We start from the raw sequence: 17,790 nt of genomic DNA on the forward strand, positions 1-17,790 counted from the left end.
TTACACCACAGGTGACTCTGGAGGGATGTCCCTGTCCCTCCACACCTCCCTGGTCAGTGATGGTCCAGCCCAGCCCTGCCCTCCTTGTGGATGTGCAGCCTCCCAGGGGCTGGGTGATGGTGATGGTGGTGGGAGTGTCCCTCAGCCTGTGCTCCCTCCCTCCTGCTGTAGGACCTCATTTCACTGCTCTTAATGCTCCATTTGCCCACACTCTGCAGACCCCAAAGTTGCCTCTTAGCTGATGGGACCAAAGAGGTTTTGTACCCCCTCAGCTGCTGTCCCCTTTCTGCTCTGACAGTGTCCCCAATCCGTGGTGGCCAGGGGGACCTGTGGTGGTGGCTGCTTACACTGAGGGATGGATAGCTGTGTTTGGACCCTGCTGCTGGTGCAGACACACCCCTGAGTGTGACTGTGGAAATAAAGGAGTCTCCAAGGCTCATCCCAGCAGCCAGAGTCACGTTGTTGTCATGTTTGTGCTTCCCTGTGTGATGGGCTGGGTTGTGGGAGCTGTTCCCTGTTTACCTCCTCCAGGGGTGGTTCCTGCAGTGCTGGGGTGGAACAGGCAGAGCCTGTTGGTTCAATCAGTCCTGCAGAGCAGCTGCTTGGAAGGTTCCTGATGGATAGATGTGTTACTGGGGTCACCAAGAGATGGTGAGCAGAGACATGAACGCGGGGAGGTGCTGAATCAGAGCTGGGCATGGGAAGGTCACCACTGCCACAGCTTCTGCTCCCACTCCAGCACAGACGGTTCCCAAGGTTGCTCTGTCATCCCAGGGCTGCTCCTCAGACATTGCTGGGAATTTCAGAGGACTCCAGAGGACGAGCCAGCTGCTTGCTCAGGGGTGGCTGGGCACAGATGCCACCTGGCTGGCAGCCCTGGCAGCTGACGAGGTGTTTCAGCAGGAGCAGAGTCGTGTGGCACTGCTCCCATCCTGGGCATGGAAGGACTGTCAGGAGCCTGTTGGCAGCGTAGGAGTGAAAACTCCCTGGGAAGCCTGAGCTGGAGCCACCCTGGTGACCTCCTGTTTCAGTTCCACCCCTGTGGAAGATGGCACAAGGTAAGGTGCTGCTTCCCTGGTGACCTCCCTGCACACTTCCACTGCTCTGGTTATGGAGGCAGCACAGCAAACATTACAAGGAAGAATATCAGGGTGGGAGAAGGCAAGAGGCACGAGGGTTGTGTGCTCTGGGATCCCTGCTCAGCTGAGCCAAGTGACTCCTCTGGGAGATGCTGCTCTGCCTGTCCCTTCTACGCCCTCAGCAGATCTGGGTTCCCTCTGCAATTCCCAGGAGAGGAAGCCTTGGAGCACCAGGAGCAGCTCCAGCCTGCTCTTCTCCTTGGGGAGATCCACTTAGATCCTGCCTGGCTGCTTGGGAAGTGGCTGTGTGCTCTAGCAGGAAACACAGAGAAGTGGAAGGAGAAGCCTGAGAGGGACAGGAGGGAGATTTGGCACAGCAGCCAAGCACAGAGCGGATGGATGATCCTGCTCTGCAATCTGCTGAGCCGTCTGCCAGCCAGGAACAGCTGGGCTGGCTCTGCTCCTTCCTTCAGCTGCTCGGGCTGAATCTGCCCAGCCAGCCCCTGCCTGCCCACCCAGCCCTGTGCTGGTCAGGAGGGAACAGCACACAGAGAGCTCCCAGCCCGCAGGGCGATGGCTGTGCTGGAGAGAATGCTTAAAAAAAGGGGCATTTTTAATCTGCTCCATCAGCTGGGCCTGTCTGAGTGCTGCCAGGGGGGCTCATGGGGAGCAATTCCTGCCCTGCCAAGCTGGCTTTGGGCTTAAGGGCGTGAGGCATTGGTTTGCAGGCAGTTGGGTGGAATTTGAGCAGCACCCTCTGCTCTGGAGATGCTCCTGGGAAGCTGCTGCCTTTGATGAATCAGTGCAGGCAGCTGGAAGGAATTCCTGAAATGGTTTGTGGATCCTCTGGCAAGGCTGATGGCTTCTGTGTGGAGCTTTGGGCCTGCAGCTGCTCCTGGGGATGGCTGGGGAGAGTCTCTGGTGCCCTAGGCCAGGCAGCAGGGCTGGAACCCACAGGTGTCCCCCACCATCAGGCTGTGGGAGATGCTCCCTGGGCTCCACTGACATCACAGAATCCCAGGATGGTTTGGGTTGGAAATGACCTCAAATATCCATTTGCAAGTCCCTGCCACAGGCAAGGATTCATCCACTAGACCAGGCTGCTCAGAGCCCCATCCAACCTGGCCAAATCCAGGCCTGAGGAGCTGTGACTGCTCAGGACAGAGTTCCCATGGGCTGGGTATTTTTGAGCACTAGCCATTCTCACTGTATGCCTGGCAAACAGGCCTGTGCCCCCTCCCACCCTGCAGCTCCTGCTCTTTCCAGGCCATTCTCCCCACCAGATAAGCAGGACCCAACCCCTCGGTGTTTGCTTGACCCTGGAGTTGTTATAACAGCAGGCAAAGCCCATTCTGTTTTCAGCACAACTGTTTATTGATAATCTTTGCTTATCCACTGTATGAATGTTACCAACCTTTGGACAGAGCCAGCCTGCTTCCCCAGGGCCTGTGTCCAGGTAGCCAATGCGTGTAGAAATCATGCACTTCAGGTAGTCTGTAACAAGACGGGTGTAAAAAATATCTCAGATGTATTTGAAATCTCTGCCTCCTCTTGCAATCGACTCACTGAAAAGTCTGTAAAGAAGTTGTTGGGGGACAGGGCTGGTCCCTCCCGGGCAGGGCACAGAGGCAAAGGGTCCCCAGGCAGAGCTGTGAGCATCCACCACACACTGTGCTTTGGGGGGGTGTTAAAACCAGCCCCCAGACCCCAAAACAGATGAGGGGACTTCAGGAAAAGCGTGGTGGTCCCTTGGTGGGCAGGACCTCATTGCTCAGGCTGTAGAATTAACCCCCCCCTTGGGAATCTGTCCTGTGGTGTCAGGTCCATGGGAGCTGCCACTGTGTGTGCCTGCCCTGGCTTGAGGAAAGGAGAAGATGGAGCAGCAGAAGGAATGGTGACCTCCTTTTTTCCTACAGACAGACAAAACCCCCATTCTCTGTTTCCAAACAGCATCCCTGCCCCTGCAGGGCCTCCCAGCTGGGAGCTGGGAAAACTGAGGGTTGCAAATAGAGCAAGGAAGGGAATTGGGCAATTGCTAACACCCTTGGTCAGACTGAAGAGCACGACTGCGCGTGCTGTTCCCTTAGCAGGGTGGAGGTCAGGGCTCCTGCCTGGCTGGGCTGGCGATGGACTCTGCTCCCTGCCTGGGTGACAAAAGGGGTTTCTGAGGGCAGGAGGGCTGGGGAGCCCCAGCTGGCACATGGAGGAGGAAGCAGGAGCCCCAGGAGGGTTCTTTGTGAGCAGAGCCGTGCCCTGCCCAGCCCATCACACCCAACCTGGGGGGAGCACAGTGCCCATGGCAGCCCCCAGTGTCCATCAGTCCGTCCATCCCGGGCAGGGCAGGCTGGTTGGCTGTTATGGTGTGTGTGTGTGTTGTTCCTTTGATGACCACGAGGAAAATTTTTACATTACATTCAAACGAGCACCCTTGGGTTTGTTACTCTACTTCTGAACACCACAAAACACAGTTAGCAACAGAACACGATGGAGCAAGGGGGGCAGCGAGCCCCGGCGGGGCCGAGGTGCCGGCGCTTGCAAAAGAATCCCTGAAGCCAACGATGGAGGAAGAGGATGGGCGCGGATACACGTCACAGTTTCCATTTACAACACCCCCGGGAGGGAGCACCGAGGCTGTGAGCCGGGAGAGGGCCCCGGCAGAGCTGCCCTGAACCCACCAGGCCGGGCAGCGCCGTCATCGTCCCGGCGCGAAGATGAAGTCGAGGGCTTGGCGCTCGGCCGCCGCCACGTTGGGGTGCCACAGGTCCACCATGAACACCACGCGAGGACCTTCCTCTGGGGCACCTGGAGTGGTGGAAACACACAGTGAGGGCAGGGAGGGTGCCACAGGTCCACCATGAACACCACATGGGGACCTTCCTCTGGGGCACCTGGAGTGGTGGAAACACACAGTGAGGGCAGGGAGGGTGCCACAGGTCCACCATGAACACCACATGGGGACCTTCCTCTGGGGCACCTGGAGTGGTGGAAACACACAGTGAGGGCAGGGAGGGTGCCACAGGTCCACCATGAACACCACATGGGGACCTTCCTCTGGGGCACCTGGAGTGGTGGAAACACACAGTGAGGGCAGGGAGGGTGCCACAGGTCCACCATGAACACCACATGGGGACCTTCCTCTGGGGCACCTGGAGTGGTGGAAACACACAGTGAGGGCAGGGAGGGTGCCACAGGTCCACCATGAACACCACGCGAGGACCTTCCTCTGGGGCACCTGGAGTGGTGGAAACACACAGTGAGGGCAGGGAGGGTGCCACAGGTCCACCATGAACACCACATGGGGACCTTCCTCTGGGGCACCTGGGGGTGTTGCGGTGTGATGTCATGGTTTGCCTCAGTTTCCCCAGTGTGACCATGTTCACAGGGGTCTTAGGATGAGGGAAGAGATGAGGGTTTGACTCCATGTTTCAGAAGGCTTGGTTTATTATTTATTTTATGATATATATTATTTTAAACTATACTAAAAGAATAGAAGAAAGGATTTCATCAGAAGGCTAGCTAGGAATACAAAAAGAAAGAATGATAACAAAGGTTTGTTGGCTCGGACTCTCTGTCCAAGCCAGCTCACTGTGATTGGCCACTAATTAGAAACAACCAACATGGGCCAATCACAGATCCACCTGTTGCATTCCACAGCAGCAGATAACCATTGTTTACATTTTGTTCCTGAGGCCTTTCAGCTTCTCGGGAGAAAAAATCCTAGGGAAAGGATTTTTCATAAAAGATGTCTGTGACACCCCAGTCCTTCCCCAGGTGTGTCAATCACCTCTCCTTTCCCCAACCCTGACCCCTGCTGAGTGCTGTCTGTCAGTCCTGGCATGCCAAAAGGTGTCGAGTGACTGGCAGAGTTCAAAAGATGCCTTCCACCCTTGGAGGACACTGAGCCATCCGGGTGTCATTTGTCCCTTAAGACTTCCCCCCCCCTATCTGGTTGGTGGCCCTTTGTGCCTCTTCCCTCCCCCTCGGGGTTAAAAGGAACAGCAACCACACGGTTCAAAGAGTTCTGTTGGAGCAGTTGCTGGATTCAGAGGCCTGTGGGCCAGAAATAAAGCCCTGAATGGAAACCCTCCAGCAGAACTACTTCTTTCCTTCATCCTCGCCTTAAAGCTTCTCCACCAGAGGTAAACCTGAGCTCCTGCACGTCTGGACTTGTCTCAAGTGCCCAGCTGCAGCATCCAGCTAGCCAAAGGTGTCTCTGAGGTGAAAACACCACAGTTGCCACCTTTTGGCCAAGCAGCAAGGGCCAGACAAGCCCAGGCACGTTCCATCCAGCTATATTGGTAATATTCCAATATGGGGGGCTGGAAACGCAAAATGAGGGCAGGGAGGCACCTCTCCAGTGCAACACCAGTAAACAGCTGCTTACTGGGAACTCAGGAACATGGGGCATGCTCCTCCCAGCCAGGCCTGCTTTGGGATTTGAGGACTCCTGAGGCAAGGCCTCCGTGCAACTGCATCCTGGATATGTGCAGGGAGCGGCTGCTGCACCATTCCGGCCTTCCCGGCCCTGCACGGGGCTGTGCTTCCCAGTCCCACAGCAGGTCTGATGTGGAAGCAACAGCTTTTGTTCTCCCACTCTCTCTGCATGCTCCCCTGTGTAGAGCAGCTCTGCCTGATGCTTTCATGCCACGGGCGACTAATGCTGGGTAATCCGGGAGAGCTGGAGCGGAACAGGCCCTGTCAGGAGGGAGGAGGAACCATCCAGCAATCCAGCGAGGCTGCTCCCCTGCTGGCCTGCCACCACCAAGCTGCAGCAGGGCTGCAGACAGAGCAAGGAAGGGATTTGGGCAGTTCCTAATGCCCTTGGTCAGACTGAAGAGCATGGCTGTGTGTGCTGCTCACTCAGCAGGGTGGAGGCCAGGGCTCGGCCTTGTGGACTCTGCTCCCTGCCTGGGTGACAAAAGGGATTTCTGAGGGCAAGAAGAGGAGGCCGAGGCCGTGGCACTACAGCCAGAGCTGCCCTGCAGAGCTCAGTGATGGAGGAAACCGAGCTGCCATGAGGGCAGAGGATCAGCAGGCCCTGGGCAAGTCGGGATGGGAGCGAGCCATGGGCTGGCTGAGGGGCTCCAGGGGTGTGCCAGGATGTCCCAGCACCCTGAGGCAGAGGGAGTGAGTTCATGGGGAGTCCTGCCATGCCAGGGACAGGGCTGCTCCCACCCAGGGTAGGCCAGGGCCCTGAGCCCCTCAGGACATAGGGACCCAGCCATGCTGGGGCAGCAGAAGGGACTGGGCATGGGTGCCCCCCTGACTCATCCCTAGTCCCCAACACCAGAGGGGACACCACGAGGCCTCACACACTGAACTCACCTTCGTGGAACGCCGTGTGCAGGAAGGAGTCATCGAAGAGCAGGCACCGGCCCTCAGCCCAGCACTGGGGCTCGCCCCCCACCACCAGCTCGCAGTTGCTGGGTGTCTTCAGACCTTCAAGCACAGAGAGAGAGGACAGGGAGGGTCAGGCCGTGCTGAGTTCCCTGTGGTGGGGCAGCAGGGAGCAAACTGAGCTCTGTGGGAGCCCCATGCTGCTACTGAGGGGCTGCTCCCCTGCAGGGAGTGACCTGAACCCCAAGCCTGGAGTAGCTCAGCCCCTGCCTCACTCCCTGTCTGCTCACTCCTGCCTTTTCACTGTCCCCAGCAAGCTCAGCACTGCAGGCACTACTTTCATATCTGGAGCAGCTTCCCAGTCCCCAGAGCCCATGGCCCCGAGGTGTGCACAGGGAGCCAGGCTCCTGGGATATTTTCCAACTTCAGGACCAAAGGTAAATCCTGCCTGCTCCTTCCTCCAGCCCTGCAGCAATGACCCTGCCCCAGACAAGGATGGGAGAGCAGGAATTGCACTGGGGCTGGAAAATGGGGGCTCTGCTGTGGCTCCACCACAAGCTCCCCAGGGACCTGCCCCATCCCTCAGTCCCCACCCAAGGTGCTGCCTCAGGGTTACCCATGGGGCTGCAAGGACAGAAATCTGGGGGAGTCACAAAACACTCACAGGGAAGCAGCTCTGTGAGGGCCACATGAAGGACAATCACAGAAATAAAATGAGTCCTTTCCTAAAATACCAGCACAAACCAAGGCAGTTTGACAGGGGTAGATCCCATCACCTCCTGCACCAGGACTGTCACCCCTGCAGTGCTGGGGACGCTGGAGCTGCTGCAGAGCCATCCTGCCCCGAAGATGTGGCCGTGGTGGAGAAAGGGGTCAGGGCTCACGTGGCTCCTGAACGGTAACGATGCAGCAAATGAGCAGGACGGATCCAAGAGCAATGCCAAACCCAGCCAGCGCAGCAGGGACTCCCAGCTGCCCGGCAAAGCTGGGACTACAAAGCTGCTGTTTCAAAGGCTGCAAAATCCAAAGCCATTTCCCTGCACAACAGCCTCAGCTGGAGATGCTAGAACAGGGAAGCTGAGCTGCTGGGGGATGCAGGGAGGGAGCAGCCTGCAGCCCTTCCATCCCACCCACACCCTCAGGATGCTGCCCTGGCCCATGGAAGCTGCCTGTCCCTGGAGTAAATCCTCAGGAGTGATTTGCCCCACTGATGGCTGTGCTGGCTTTGCAATCCAGCTGCCTGAAAAGGCAGGTTGTGTCTCAAACACGTCCATGCCCTGGGCACAGCAAGAACTGTGTTCCCAGCACCAAGGTGGGGGTGCCAGTGTGCCCCTGTCCCAGTGCTGAGTCCCAGTGGAAGGACAATCAAATGATCCATGTCATTCCTCTGCCCAGGGTGTGTGTGTTCCAGGTGTGCTCACCTGAGCCCACTGGCTCCTCCCAGGAACCTCTCCCAGCCCCTCATGAGGGGAGCACATCCCCCAGTGCCCCAGAGAGAGGGGTGAGTGACAAGCTTCCTCCTGGCACCAGCAAGGGCAGCTCCTGGGATCAGCTCTGAAAACAATTCCCCACAAATGGCCAGCAGTGCCTGGGTGTGTTTACCCGAGCTGTTGGCTGAACAGGCGCGGTTGGTGTTTGCCAGCCGGGCCCGTGCGGTGCCTCCCCCGGCACGGCCGGTGCTGTGCCAGCCCAGCCATCTGTGCCGTGTGGGCTCTCCCCGTGCCTGCAGGGAGCACTGTGCCACCAGCCCAGTGCCTGACCCACCGCAGGGGACACCCCAGGACATCCCTGCCCCCACTCACAGCTTTGCAAACCCCAAAGCAGCATCTCTGTGCTCCCATCTACCCGTGTCCCGTGCAGAGCACCCGAGATTCCAGGAGAGGGGAGCTGCCAGTGGCAGAACACAGTCCTGGAGCAGCACCCCAGGCTGCCCGACATCCCAGCGTGGGAGAGGGACCTGCCTGCAGAGAGGGGACTGTTCAGAGACCCCTATGAAAAATCAGCTGGTATATCACACACCAGAAAGAGTCCACAGCCCTGGGTCAGTAGGAGGAGGATGTGAAAGCCTCCTGGAGACCCTGGGGATGTCAGGTACCCAGAGACTGAGTACCACCAAAGCCCCCAAAACCTTCCTCAGGCCAAAGGTGTCGGAGCCCCAAGAGCACAGAGTGCCAGAGACGTTTCTGGGACTCCTGCACCCTGCCACCCTCCTGACACATGACCCACGGCGCTGGACACTCACCGAGGTGGCAGCGGATGCGGATGTTGGTGGGCCCATAGTGCTCGGCGATGACGGTGCCCGGGCTCAGCACAGAGATGCAGGCGTTCCCAAAGACATTGTTGCCAATGCAGGTGCGGAGGCTCCCGAGCAAGCGGTACGTCCGTGGGCATCTCCGGCAGTTCCTGGGCACGCACATGCCCTGGTTCACCAGGTAGAAGGTGAACCACTCCCCGCTGGGCGTGCTGTTCATTTTCCATCCTTGCGGCAGGCTGCAGTTTGAGAACGCCTTGTACAGGGTCTCAAACTCGCACAGGATGGTCTGGAAGTTGCGCTCCAGCAACTCCACGTCGTGCTTTTGAGCGTCCCGCGAGAAGTAGGGCGTGGTGGGCAAGTCGGGCAGGAAGAAGACTTCTGGCTTCTGGATGGAGGGCCTGCTGTTGAGGTAGCGGCCCTGCTCGCGGATGCCCTTGTGGATCCTGCCCATGCCGGACCAGGAGTAGCGCTTGGCGTACTCCTGCAGGTTGTGGTAGAGTTTCTGGTTGAGGCCGTCGTGGTGCGAGCAGCGCACGCACTCGGGCGACTGGCAGTACACGAAGCCGTTCTGCACCCCGTTGGCCTCGGCGCTCTGCATCAGCGCGTTCACCGTGGCGTAGGCGCGGGGCTGCTCTCGCCCCACGTGGTAGCAGTACCACACGAAGAGGACCAGCAGGCAGGCGACGGCCACCAGGGCCGTGGCGTCGCAGTCGCGGAAAGACTGGATGCCCGTGGCGATGAAATCCCGGAGTCCGTCCAGGGACCAGCTCCAGTCCGTCAGCCACTCCAAAGACATGGTGGTGGTGCTGGGAGCGCGCAGCGGGGCCCGGCGGTCACTGCTCGTGGGGCTCAGGGGCACCCACACCATGCAGCCGGGCCGGGGCGCGGCGGGAAGGGGCTGCCATGGGCGAGCGGAGCGGTGGCTCTGCCCTGCTCTGCCCTGAGCTCTGCATTGGCAGCGGTGCCCGGCAGCACCCCTGGGTCAGCAGCTACGTGGCTGGAGAATCCTCGCTGGTGTTCTTGGGCCCATCACGCTGAAAGGCAGTTCTGGAGGGAGGTTCTGGGGAGAGAAACCCAGAGGTGTTAGGGAGAGGGCTGTCCTGTGGGATCCCTGCTGGGGTCAGTGCACAGGATACAGCTGGAGCTGTGAGCTGGGACTGGCTCCTCAGTGAGGGGATGGTGGATAAGGGGCCCAAGGATGCTGAGTAAATCCCCCAGTGCTCTCAACAGCATCTTCCACAAATACCTAAATAAAAGGCCCAGACCCAGACTCCATCTCCCACCACCCTAGTGCTCTCAACATCTTCCACAAATACCCAAATAAAAGGCCCAGACCCAGACTCCATCTCCCACTGTCCCAGTGACCATCTCCCCTCCTGCTCGTCCTTCAGTTTCTCTCCTAAGCTGCTGCCTTATCATGTCTGAAATCTGGCTGCTAAGTGAATATACACAGAGAGTACACACTTCGCTGCCCCATCTGGCAGCACATCAGCTTATCCCATCCACCTGATGTCTCTGAAGTGACTCTCCCTCTCCAGACTGAGCTGTGGGAGAGCCCAGAGCTCAGCCAGCACATGGCCACAGGGCCAGCACATGGCAACAGGTCAGGGTGGTGGCAGCAGGGGCAGCTCAGGTTGGCTTGTTTGATTTCACCAGCTCACTAGTAAGAGCACTCACTAAGTAGCAGGATGGGTTTATGAGCCAGGAAAGCCATCCAAACCCTCCCCAGCCCTTCCTGCCAAGGTCCTGCAGCCTCTCAATGTGCATTTCCTTATCAATGGTGATGGAGACAGGCTGCAGATGGGATCTGACCCTGCTGCAGGGCTGGAGACCTGGGATTCAGGCAGTGCTACACCCCAGGGAGGAACATCCACACACCCAACCTCCCTCCACCCTACTTCCTTGTAGCGTGCTGCCTGCATGCCCCATCCCAGGATCTGCAGTCCACGTGGCATGTCACAGCCTCCCGGGAATCTCAAGATAACTTTCCTCCATCTCCACAGCTGGCATCCCTCCAGACTCTCCCGCTTCTCCCACCCAGGCCTCCGTTCCCGGGGTGCAACCACATAATTGGTGCCAGGGACGTCCCCCGAAGCCAGCATAACCCCCGTGCTACCTGCAGGACTGGAGCATGTTAGGGAAGGAGCAGAGCCCTGGGTGATGTTTATTCAGGGTGGTTCCTGCCCTACAAAGGGAACTGCTCAGGCAGAGCAGCCACGCTCAGTCAGAGCTGATGGCAACACAAAGGGGAACAGAGCTGGGGGGTCCGACAGCCTCGGGGTCCCCAGGTCAGAGTCACACCCTGCAAGGGTGGCACAGCACAAACACGGCCCCAGTGCTGCCCCAGGAATGCAGGCAACACCTCAGATCAGGGGGAACCATCAGAGCAGCAAGAAATCCAAGCCCTCATTGCCCACACACTGCCTGCTTGACCCCAGAGAGCCCAGGAGCCCCTTGCTGCAGAGCCCTGGGGTTCTCTGAGCACAGTATCCGTGGGACCAGCCCAGGAGCTGCCTCCTGTTCCAGCACAGCCACCCTACTGCAAATCTGACCAAACCCACCCCCAGAGGGGCTGTGCCAGCGCTGGGGCAGGGCCCCAAATATCAGCATTGCTCCCAACACACACCCTGTGGCTGGGGCTGCACGGGGCACTCAGTAGGTGCTGTCACCTCCCAGCCACAGCCCTGCACCCACACGGGTCACATCCAGCACCCCCGGCCTGAGATCCCAGAAAAGGCTTCTCAGCTAATGATGATGGCAGAGCCATTCCAGGGAGAGGAGATCAATTCCACGTTGCACCGAAGTTGTGCAGGACGTGGAGGCGAGCACCGTGCCAGCAGCAGCCGTGTTACATAAGGAAGGCAGAGGCTCCGATGCAGCACAAAGTTGCATCTCGGTGACTCCGTGCTGGCCACGGCATCTCCTGGAGGCAGCGGGTTCGGCTCAGCCCAGCCAAGGTCCCCGGGCCGTGGGCCTGCAGTGACGGGGACGCGTGGCGGGGATGTCCTCGGCTGGGCACGGCTGGTGTCGCCTCTGGGAGCAGCATGAGGAGCAGGAGCCATGGGATGAGGCGGGATGCCCGCTGCCACTCCGGAACGGGAGCAGCGGGCGCTCCCTTCACCCTCTCCCGAGCGTGCCACCCCGCCGGTGCCACCAGAGTAAGTGTCACCCAGTGTGATGGTGTCACCCGGCGTGGCGGCGTCAGCGGGTGTCACCGCTGTGGCCGCATCACCCGGCGTGGCAATGGCACGGCCGTGCCGCTGTCCCATCACCCGGGGGCACCTGCCTCCGCGCTGCCACCCGGCCCGCCCGACGCCGAGCCCCTGCCCCGGCCGGGAACGGGGGGATTCCGTCCGCGCCCCCTCCGCGGGCCCCGCTGCCGCCCCGCGCCCCCGCGGCCCCCCCCGCGATGCGCTGCGGAGCGCTGCGGTACCGACCTGCCGCCCGCGCCGGGCCGTGCGGGGCCGCGCGGGGCCGCGCTCCCTCCGCGCCGCTCCGCCGCCGCCCGCCGCGGACCACAACTCCCAGCAGCCCGGGCAGGAGGGGCCGCGCCGCCCCCGCCGGGACCGCGCCGGGCGGCAGCTGCGGCCCCGGCCCCGCACAGCCCGCCCGCCCCCGCGCCCGCCCCGCGCCGCGCCCGCCCCCGCCCCGCGCTCCCGCCCCGCGCCGCCGGGAGGGGCCCGCAGGGGCGGGGGAGCCGCGGGGTTGCGGCACTCGGGAGGGGTCCCGGGCACGGAGCGGCGCTCGGGAGGAGGCGGAGATGGTCCCCGAGGGAGCACCCATCCCGGCCGCGGGCACCCCGGGACGCGGGGATGCGGGGGCGCGGGAGGGGCGGGGGCACCGGGGGTGCAGCGGGACGCGCAGGGACAGCGGCTCCCAGGATTCAGGCGCCGGGGGCTGCTGCAGTCTGGGGATGTGGTCCCCAGGGGTGGGAGCGCGCAGGGATGCAGCCACCAAGGGAATGGGGACTGGCTCCAGGGACACGGGCTATTAGGGATGCAGCAGTTGGGAGGTGCAGGGTTCTGGCTCCAGGGATGCGGGAGCACACGCATTCAGGGAGCAGGGAGCACTGGCTCCGGGGATTCCGGCCCGTTGTGCTGCAGCCCTCGGGTTGCAGGGGTTGCTTGTGTCCAAGAATAAATGTATCTGGCATGCAGGGGACAGGAGCTCCCAGCGAGGCAATGCCCGAGGTGCAGGCAGCCAGGGAGTGCCTCAGCGAGGATGTGAGGGTGTGCTGCGGCACCAGGGATGGGGGGAGACTGTTCCCAGCTTGGAGCGTCCCTTTACAACTCTTTAGTGCTAGTGAAGAAACTGCCCTGAGTCCTCCTGCTTGCCTTCTTCCTCCCCAACCCATTTCCTGTTCTCCTAAGCCAATGCTGTCAGTTCTGGGGGCCCCAGGGGATCCAGAGCTCCAGTCCTTCCTCCTCGATCGCCCAGGTGCAGACAGATCCCAGTGCAGGCAGATCCCAGGTCCAGGCAGACCCCAGGTCCAGGCAAACCCCTGGTAGTGCTGCCCTGCCCTGTCCTGCCCTGTGGCCGTGCCACGTGGAGCCGTGTGGGACACGTGTCACCACCACAGGGCACAAGGAAAGCCCTGCCTTGTTTTGCAGATTTTGCCATCCGGTGCCCACGCATCCTCCCCTGGCACTGCTCAGGCTCTGGAAGTGGAAGCAGAGCTGTCCAGCACAGCCCCTCAGTTGTGCTTGTGCTTCCTCTGAGCAGCTTCATCCTTGGCAGTCCTAAAATGCACCTTGTTTTCCAACCTGGCACATTTTCTGCCTCCTGCTTGCTCCTGCTACTTCCCCATGCCCCCTCCAGCACATTCCCCAGCCCGGTGTGCTGCTGCAGGGCCCTGGCAGCGTTGCGTGCTGCAGGGTGAAAGGAATGAGAGTTTTTCCCACCCTGCTCCTTCCCAGACCCCCCAGGCTCAGGCACAGCTCTGCTCCTGGCAGACAGCGCGTCCCTCTGTTGCCACTCGCAGGCTCCGCGGCTCTGGGCTCTCCCTTCCTTCCTCCCCTGCCTCTGCCCTCTGAGCTCGCTGCTGCCTCTGGACCTGCCCCTGGTCCCCAGCTCCAGCACTCATCTCTCCCCTGCAGATCAGCCTGGCTTTCCTGCAGGCTCCAAGAGAGCTGGAGAGGGTGTGGAGTGACAGGACAAGGACTGGCTTGAAACTGAGAATAGGTTTAGATAGTATATTGAAAATAAATTCTTCCCTGGGAGTGGTGAGGCCCTGGTACAGGCTGCCCAGAGAGCTGTGGCTGCTCCATCCCTGGAATTGTTCAAGGCTAGGTTAGATGGGGATTGGAACAACCTGAGGTGGTGGAAGGTGTCCCTGCCTGTAGCAAGGGGTTGGAACAAGATAACCTTTAAAGGTCCTTTCTAACCCAAGCCAATGATTCCATGATTCTGTGATTCCTCAGCACGCGGAAGGCCCCTTGAGGAGCACTGCCCCAGCTCCAGCCTGAACATTCCAGGAAATCCCAGCCCTGGCAGAACACAAGCAGAGTTTTGGCAACAGCTGAGGGGAGGACACTGGCAGTGTCTGCCCCAGGAGGACAGCTCAGGAAAAGGGAGAAGGAACCACTGGAGCCAGGAGGCTGCCCACAGACTGGGCTCCTGCCAGGGTGTCACTGGCAGAGCTGTGCCAAGGGCATCCCAGGGCTTTTCCCAGCCTGCTGGGCTGGGCAGGGATGCTGTGCCTGGGCTGGAGTGGGCAGGGATGCTGTGCCTGGGGTGGAGTTGGCAAGCATGCTGTGCCTGGGCTAAGCAGGGATGCTGTGCCTGACATGGAATGAGCAGGGATGCTGTGCCTGACCTGGGCTGAGCAGGGATGCTGTACCAAATTTGGGCTGGGCAGGGATGCTGTGCCCATCTGGAGAGGGCAGGGATGCTGTGCCCAATTTGGGCAGGGATGCTGTGCCGTGCCTGGGCTGGGCAGGGATCCTGTGCCTGGGCTGGAGAGGGCAGGGATGCTGTGCCCGATTTAAACACAGATGCTGTGCCTGGGCTGGAGAGGGCAGGGATGCTGTGCCCATCTGGGCTGGGCAGGGATGCTGTGTTGCCTCACCAGCCTCCAATGCAGCTTGCAAGGAATCAAGGGGTCCCTGCTGCTCCATCCCTGACTTCGAGGGTCCCTCAGCCCTGTGACTGCCGTGACACGGCCCCGCTGTGCCCCTGCCTTGCCCCAGGGAGGGTGAGGCCGTTGTGGCCGAGGCTGCTGGGCCCAGACAAAGCTCCATCCGCAGCACATCGCCTGAGGCCAGAGATTGGCTCTGGCTTTACGTCACCGAGGAGGAACGGCAGCATGAAGGGCTTTTTTTTTTTTCTCCCTTCATTTTAATTCTCTTGCAATCTCCGTCCAAAAATAACCCAATCTCCCTCCCCCAGGAATGCTCTGCATCAGAGCCTTGGCTCCCTCGCCCCCTGTGCATTAGCCTGGCAGCTGCTGAGCAAAGCCATTATCGATGTCACAGCGTAACCTTGGTTAAAAGCACGCCCGGGGAGGGCAGCGCTGGTGCATTGTTGTGGGTGCGGAGGGGCAGGGACAGATGGGAGCCCCCGGGTTTCCTCGGCCGGGCATTCCCCGGGGTATGGGCTGAGCATCCCCCTCCCTCCCCGCTGCCAGGGACACTTGGGGCTGCTGGCATCAGGGAATGCTGCTCCAGCTGGGGTGGCGCTGCTCCTTGGCGAGGTGACAGTCACCGTGCTGCCACCACGCTCTCTGAGCAGGCAGGGCCGTGCTCAGGCTCCCCTGGGCAGGAGCTTGCCCTGCCCACACCTGATGCTGGAGGAAAACCTTGCAGGGGCTCGTTTCTTCCCCCACCGGAGCAGCTCAGCTCCCAGGGAGCAGGGGGGGACTTTTCCCACCCAGCCCCGGGATTCTCCCAAGCTGTGCCTGCCTGCTCCGTGTGGGATGCAGCCCTGTGCACACCAGGGGCAGGTGGGGCAGCTGCCAGGTGACAGCCACAGGTTGTTGGGCGGCCAAGGGGTGAGCAGGGCACAGGCAGAATGAGTCCCCACAGACCCCCTGCCCAATAGGGTTGGGCTACCAGGGCTCCCCAAAACTTTCTGCATGTGACAACTTTCCTCTGTGACAGGGGCAAGGGTCTCCAGTGGGGTCCCAGTGCTTTGGGGCAGCACCCATCCCCCCACCCACTCTGTGAGACGTCACTGGGCTGGCCTGGCATGGCAAGGGGCAATGCTGTGGGGTGACCCAGAGAGGGGAGATGTCCCCAGGGCCATGCCAGGTCACCTCATGTCCCAGCAGGGCTCAGATGCCTCCATCCCACGGGAGCAGGGGGTACTGTGGGGCTGCACCAGGGCAGGACCTGGCACTGAGAGCCAAGCCAGTGGCTTTGGGCCACCATCCCACAGCAGGGCATGCAGTGTACCCAGCCCTCACCCTGCCCTGCCTGCGGCCAGAGCGTCTGCAAACTGATTTCAGACATTTAAAAATACAGAACAGTTGTTATCAAGGTTATACTGAATGCTAGAGCTTCCCACGGAACTACTTTATCATGTTCAAAAATATTTAATCCCAGCAATTTTCACATTGTTCTTATAAAAACAGACATGTATGAAGGGAAATGAAATGCTTCGTACATTTTTTTTGGCACAATTTTTTTTTCCTCTTTTTTTTTTTTTTTTTTTTCCTTTTTAACCGTTACAAATTACAAACACACATTCGTTGTTTTGAAAGGAAAACCCCTAAAGCCCAGCTGTACACTGCAGAGCTGCACCAACCAAACCACCCCGAGCTCCCCCGGCCTCCCGCGCTCGCCATTGTTCTACAAGGACAAAAGAAGGACACCAGCAGCCAAGGACGTGGTGGTGGCTTCACTGCCCTCCCCAGGGGCTGGCTGGGACACAGCAGGGACAGCGGTGGCCCTTTGGGGTCCGTGTCCCCACTGCTGTGTGGCTCTGGCAGGGGTGATGCAGTGAAGGAGTGATGGCGAGGGTGGGGCTGAGGGTGATTTCTGCCTGTTCTGCTCCCCACAGAGCTCCTGTGCTGAAGCCTCCACACGTCCCAGCTGCCTCTCCTTCCCAACAGCTCCACCTTCATCCCCTGCACAGCACAGCCCGCCAGGGCCCCTCCTGCAGCAGGAGCCAGGGAGCCCAGCCCATCCTGCTTACCCTGAGATGCTGCCAGGGGCACAGAGCCACCCTCGGCCGGGTCGGGGTGATCCTGGCAGGGTGATGGGAAGTGCTGCTGGAGAGGAACAACGGGCACAGAGCAGAGAGGCACCAGCTGGGAGCTCTGCTTTTGCTCCAGGGTGACTTCCAGGGTGACTTCCATTGCTCCCAGTGGCAGGGTGGCACTCTCCATAGGTTGGTGCTTCTCCACAGAGCATCACCCCAGATCCTGGCTGGCTGCCTCTCCACATCCAAAGTGAAGTGGGAAAAGAAAGCAGCACGTACCTCGTGTGTGCCAGGCTGTCCCTGAGCCCTGTAGCAAGGACAGTCCCTGGGCCAGTGCCCCCTGAGCCCCCCAGGAGCTGCAGGTGGGACCCTGGGGGGGACCCTGCGCTACCTCAGCTCCCAGCAATCAACCGCAGGCTCTTGCAATGGAGACATCTTTAATTTTTAACAACATCAGAACCGCAAAAAATCCCCCTGCGTCTGTGTGGGCAGTGCCGAGGGACGCTCAGCCATGGAAGGGGACATTCTGACATGGAAGGGGACACAGCAGTGCCCCCGTGGTGCCCCCCTGGCCTCACCAGGACCCAGCTCTGCCCCGGCTCCAGCTGCTGCCTGTGCCCAGGGCTGGGCAGCACACCTATCGCAGTTTAAATAGAATAAATACAGTGAAGAAAACAGTAAAATCTTCAATAGAGAGGCAAAAGGAAAGACAACAGCAGGTCCGGGGGTCCAACCAAACTCCACGTGGTCTCTGGATTAGTTACTGAGGAAGTTCTATGAGAGCACATTAAGTTCGCTGCTGGAGACTCTCTTACCACTGTCCTTATATCGAAACCTCGTATTCTCGTGTTTCCTGCAAGCAAGGAAAAGCCAGTTGAGGGCAGCAGCTGCATTTCAGGATCGTCTCCCCATTCCCAGGCAGCAAGAGAGATCCTGGGTGTTGTTTTGTTCCCAGTGATGCCCTGGCAGCCAGGACCCCAC

General features: G+C 60.2%; 2 protein-coding genes across 3 annotated transcripts in view; both read right to left on the bottom strand.

Annotated features, from left to right (window-relative positions):
* Nucleotides 1-2,444: 2,444 nt before the first annotated feature.
* On the bottom strand, nt 2,445-12,164 carry ASPHD2 (aspartate beta-hydroxylase domain containing 2). Its single transcript, XM_054288734.1, has 4 exons — nt 12,108-12,164; nt 8,659-9,730; nt 6,405-6,518; nt 2,445-3,881 (listed from the first exon to the last, which is right to left on the bottom strand). Exons 2-4 carry the CDS (start codon nt 9,536-9,538, stop codon nt 3,772-3,774), a joined length of 1,104 nt encoding a protein of 367 aa, XP_054144709.1. The 5' UTR covers nt 9,539-9,730; nt 12,108-12,164; the 3' UTR covers nt 2,445-3,771.
* A 4,039-nt stretch (nt 12,165-16,203) lies between these two features.
* Nucleotides 16,204-17,790, bottom strand: part of SEZ6L (seizure related 6 homolog like) — a 42,480-nt gene continuing 40,893 nt past the window's right edge. Inside the window, exon 17 of one of the 2 annotated variants that reach the window (XM_054288741.1) lies at nt 16,204-17,662. In XM_054288741.1, coding sequence (XP_054144716.1) covers nt 17,633-17,662 — 30 coding nt within the window. In that variant the 3' untranslated portion in view covers nt 16,204-17,632. The remainder of the gene's footprint in view (nt 17,663-17,790) is intronic. The other variant, XM_054288740.1, reaches the window with a different exon arrangement.

The sequence above is a fragment of the Melozone crissalis genome, unplaced genomic scaffold (assembly GCF_028551555.1).
Source record: "Melozone crissalis strain CALT ecotype California unplaced genomic scaffold, PUWL_Pcris_2 ptg000063l_1, whole genome shotgun sequence".
Taxonomy (NCBI): Eukaryota; Metazoa; Chordata; class Aves; order Passeriformes; family Passerellidae; genus Melozone; species Melozone crissalis.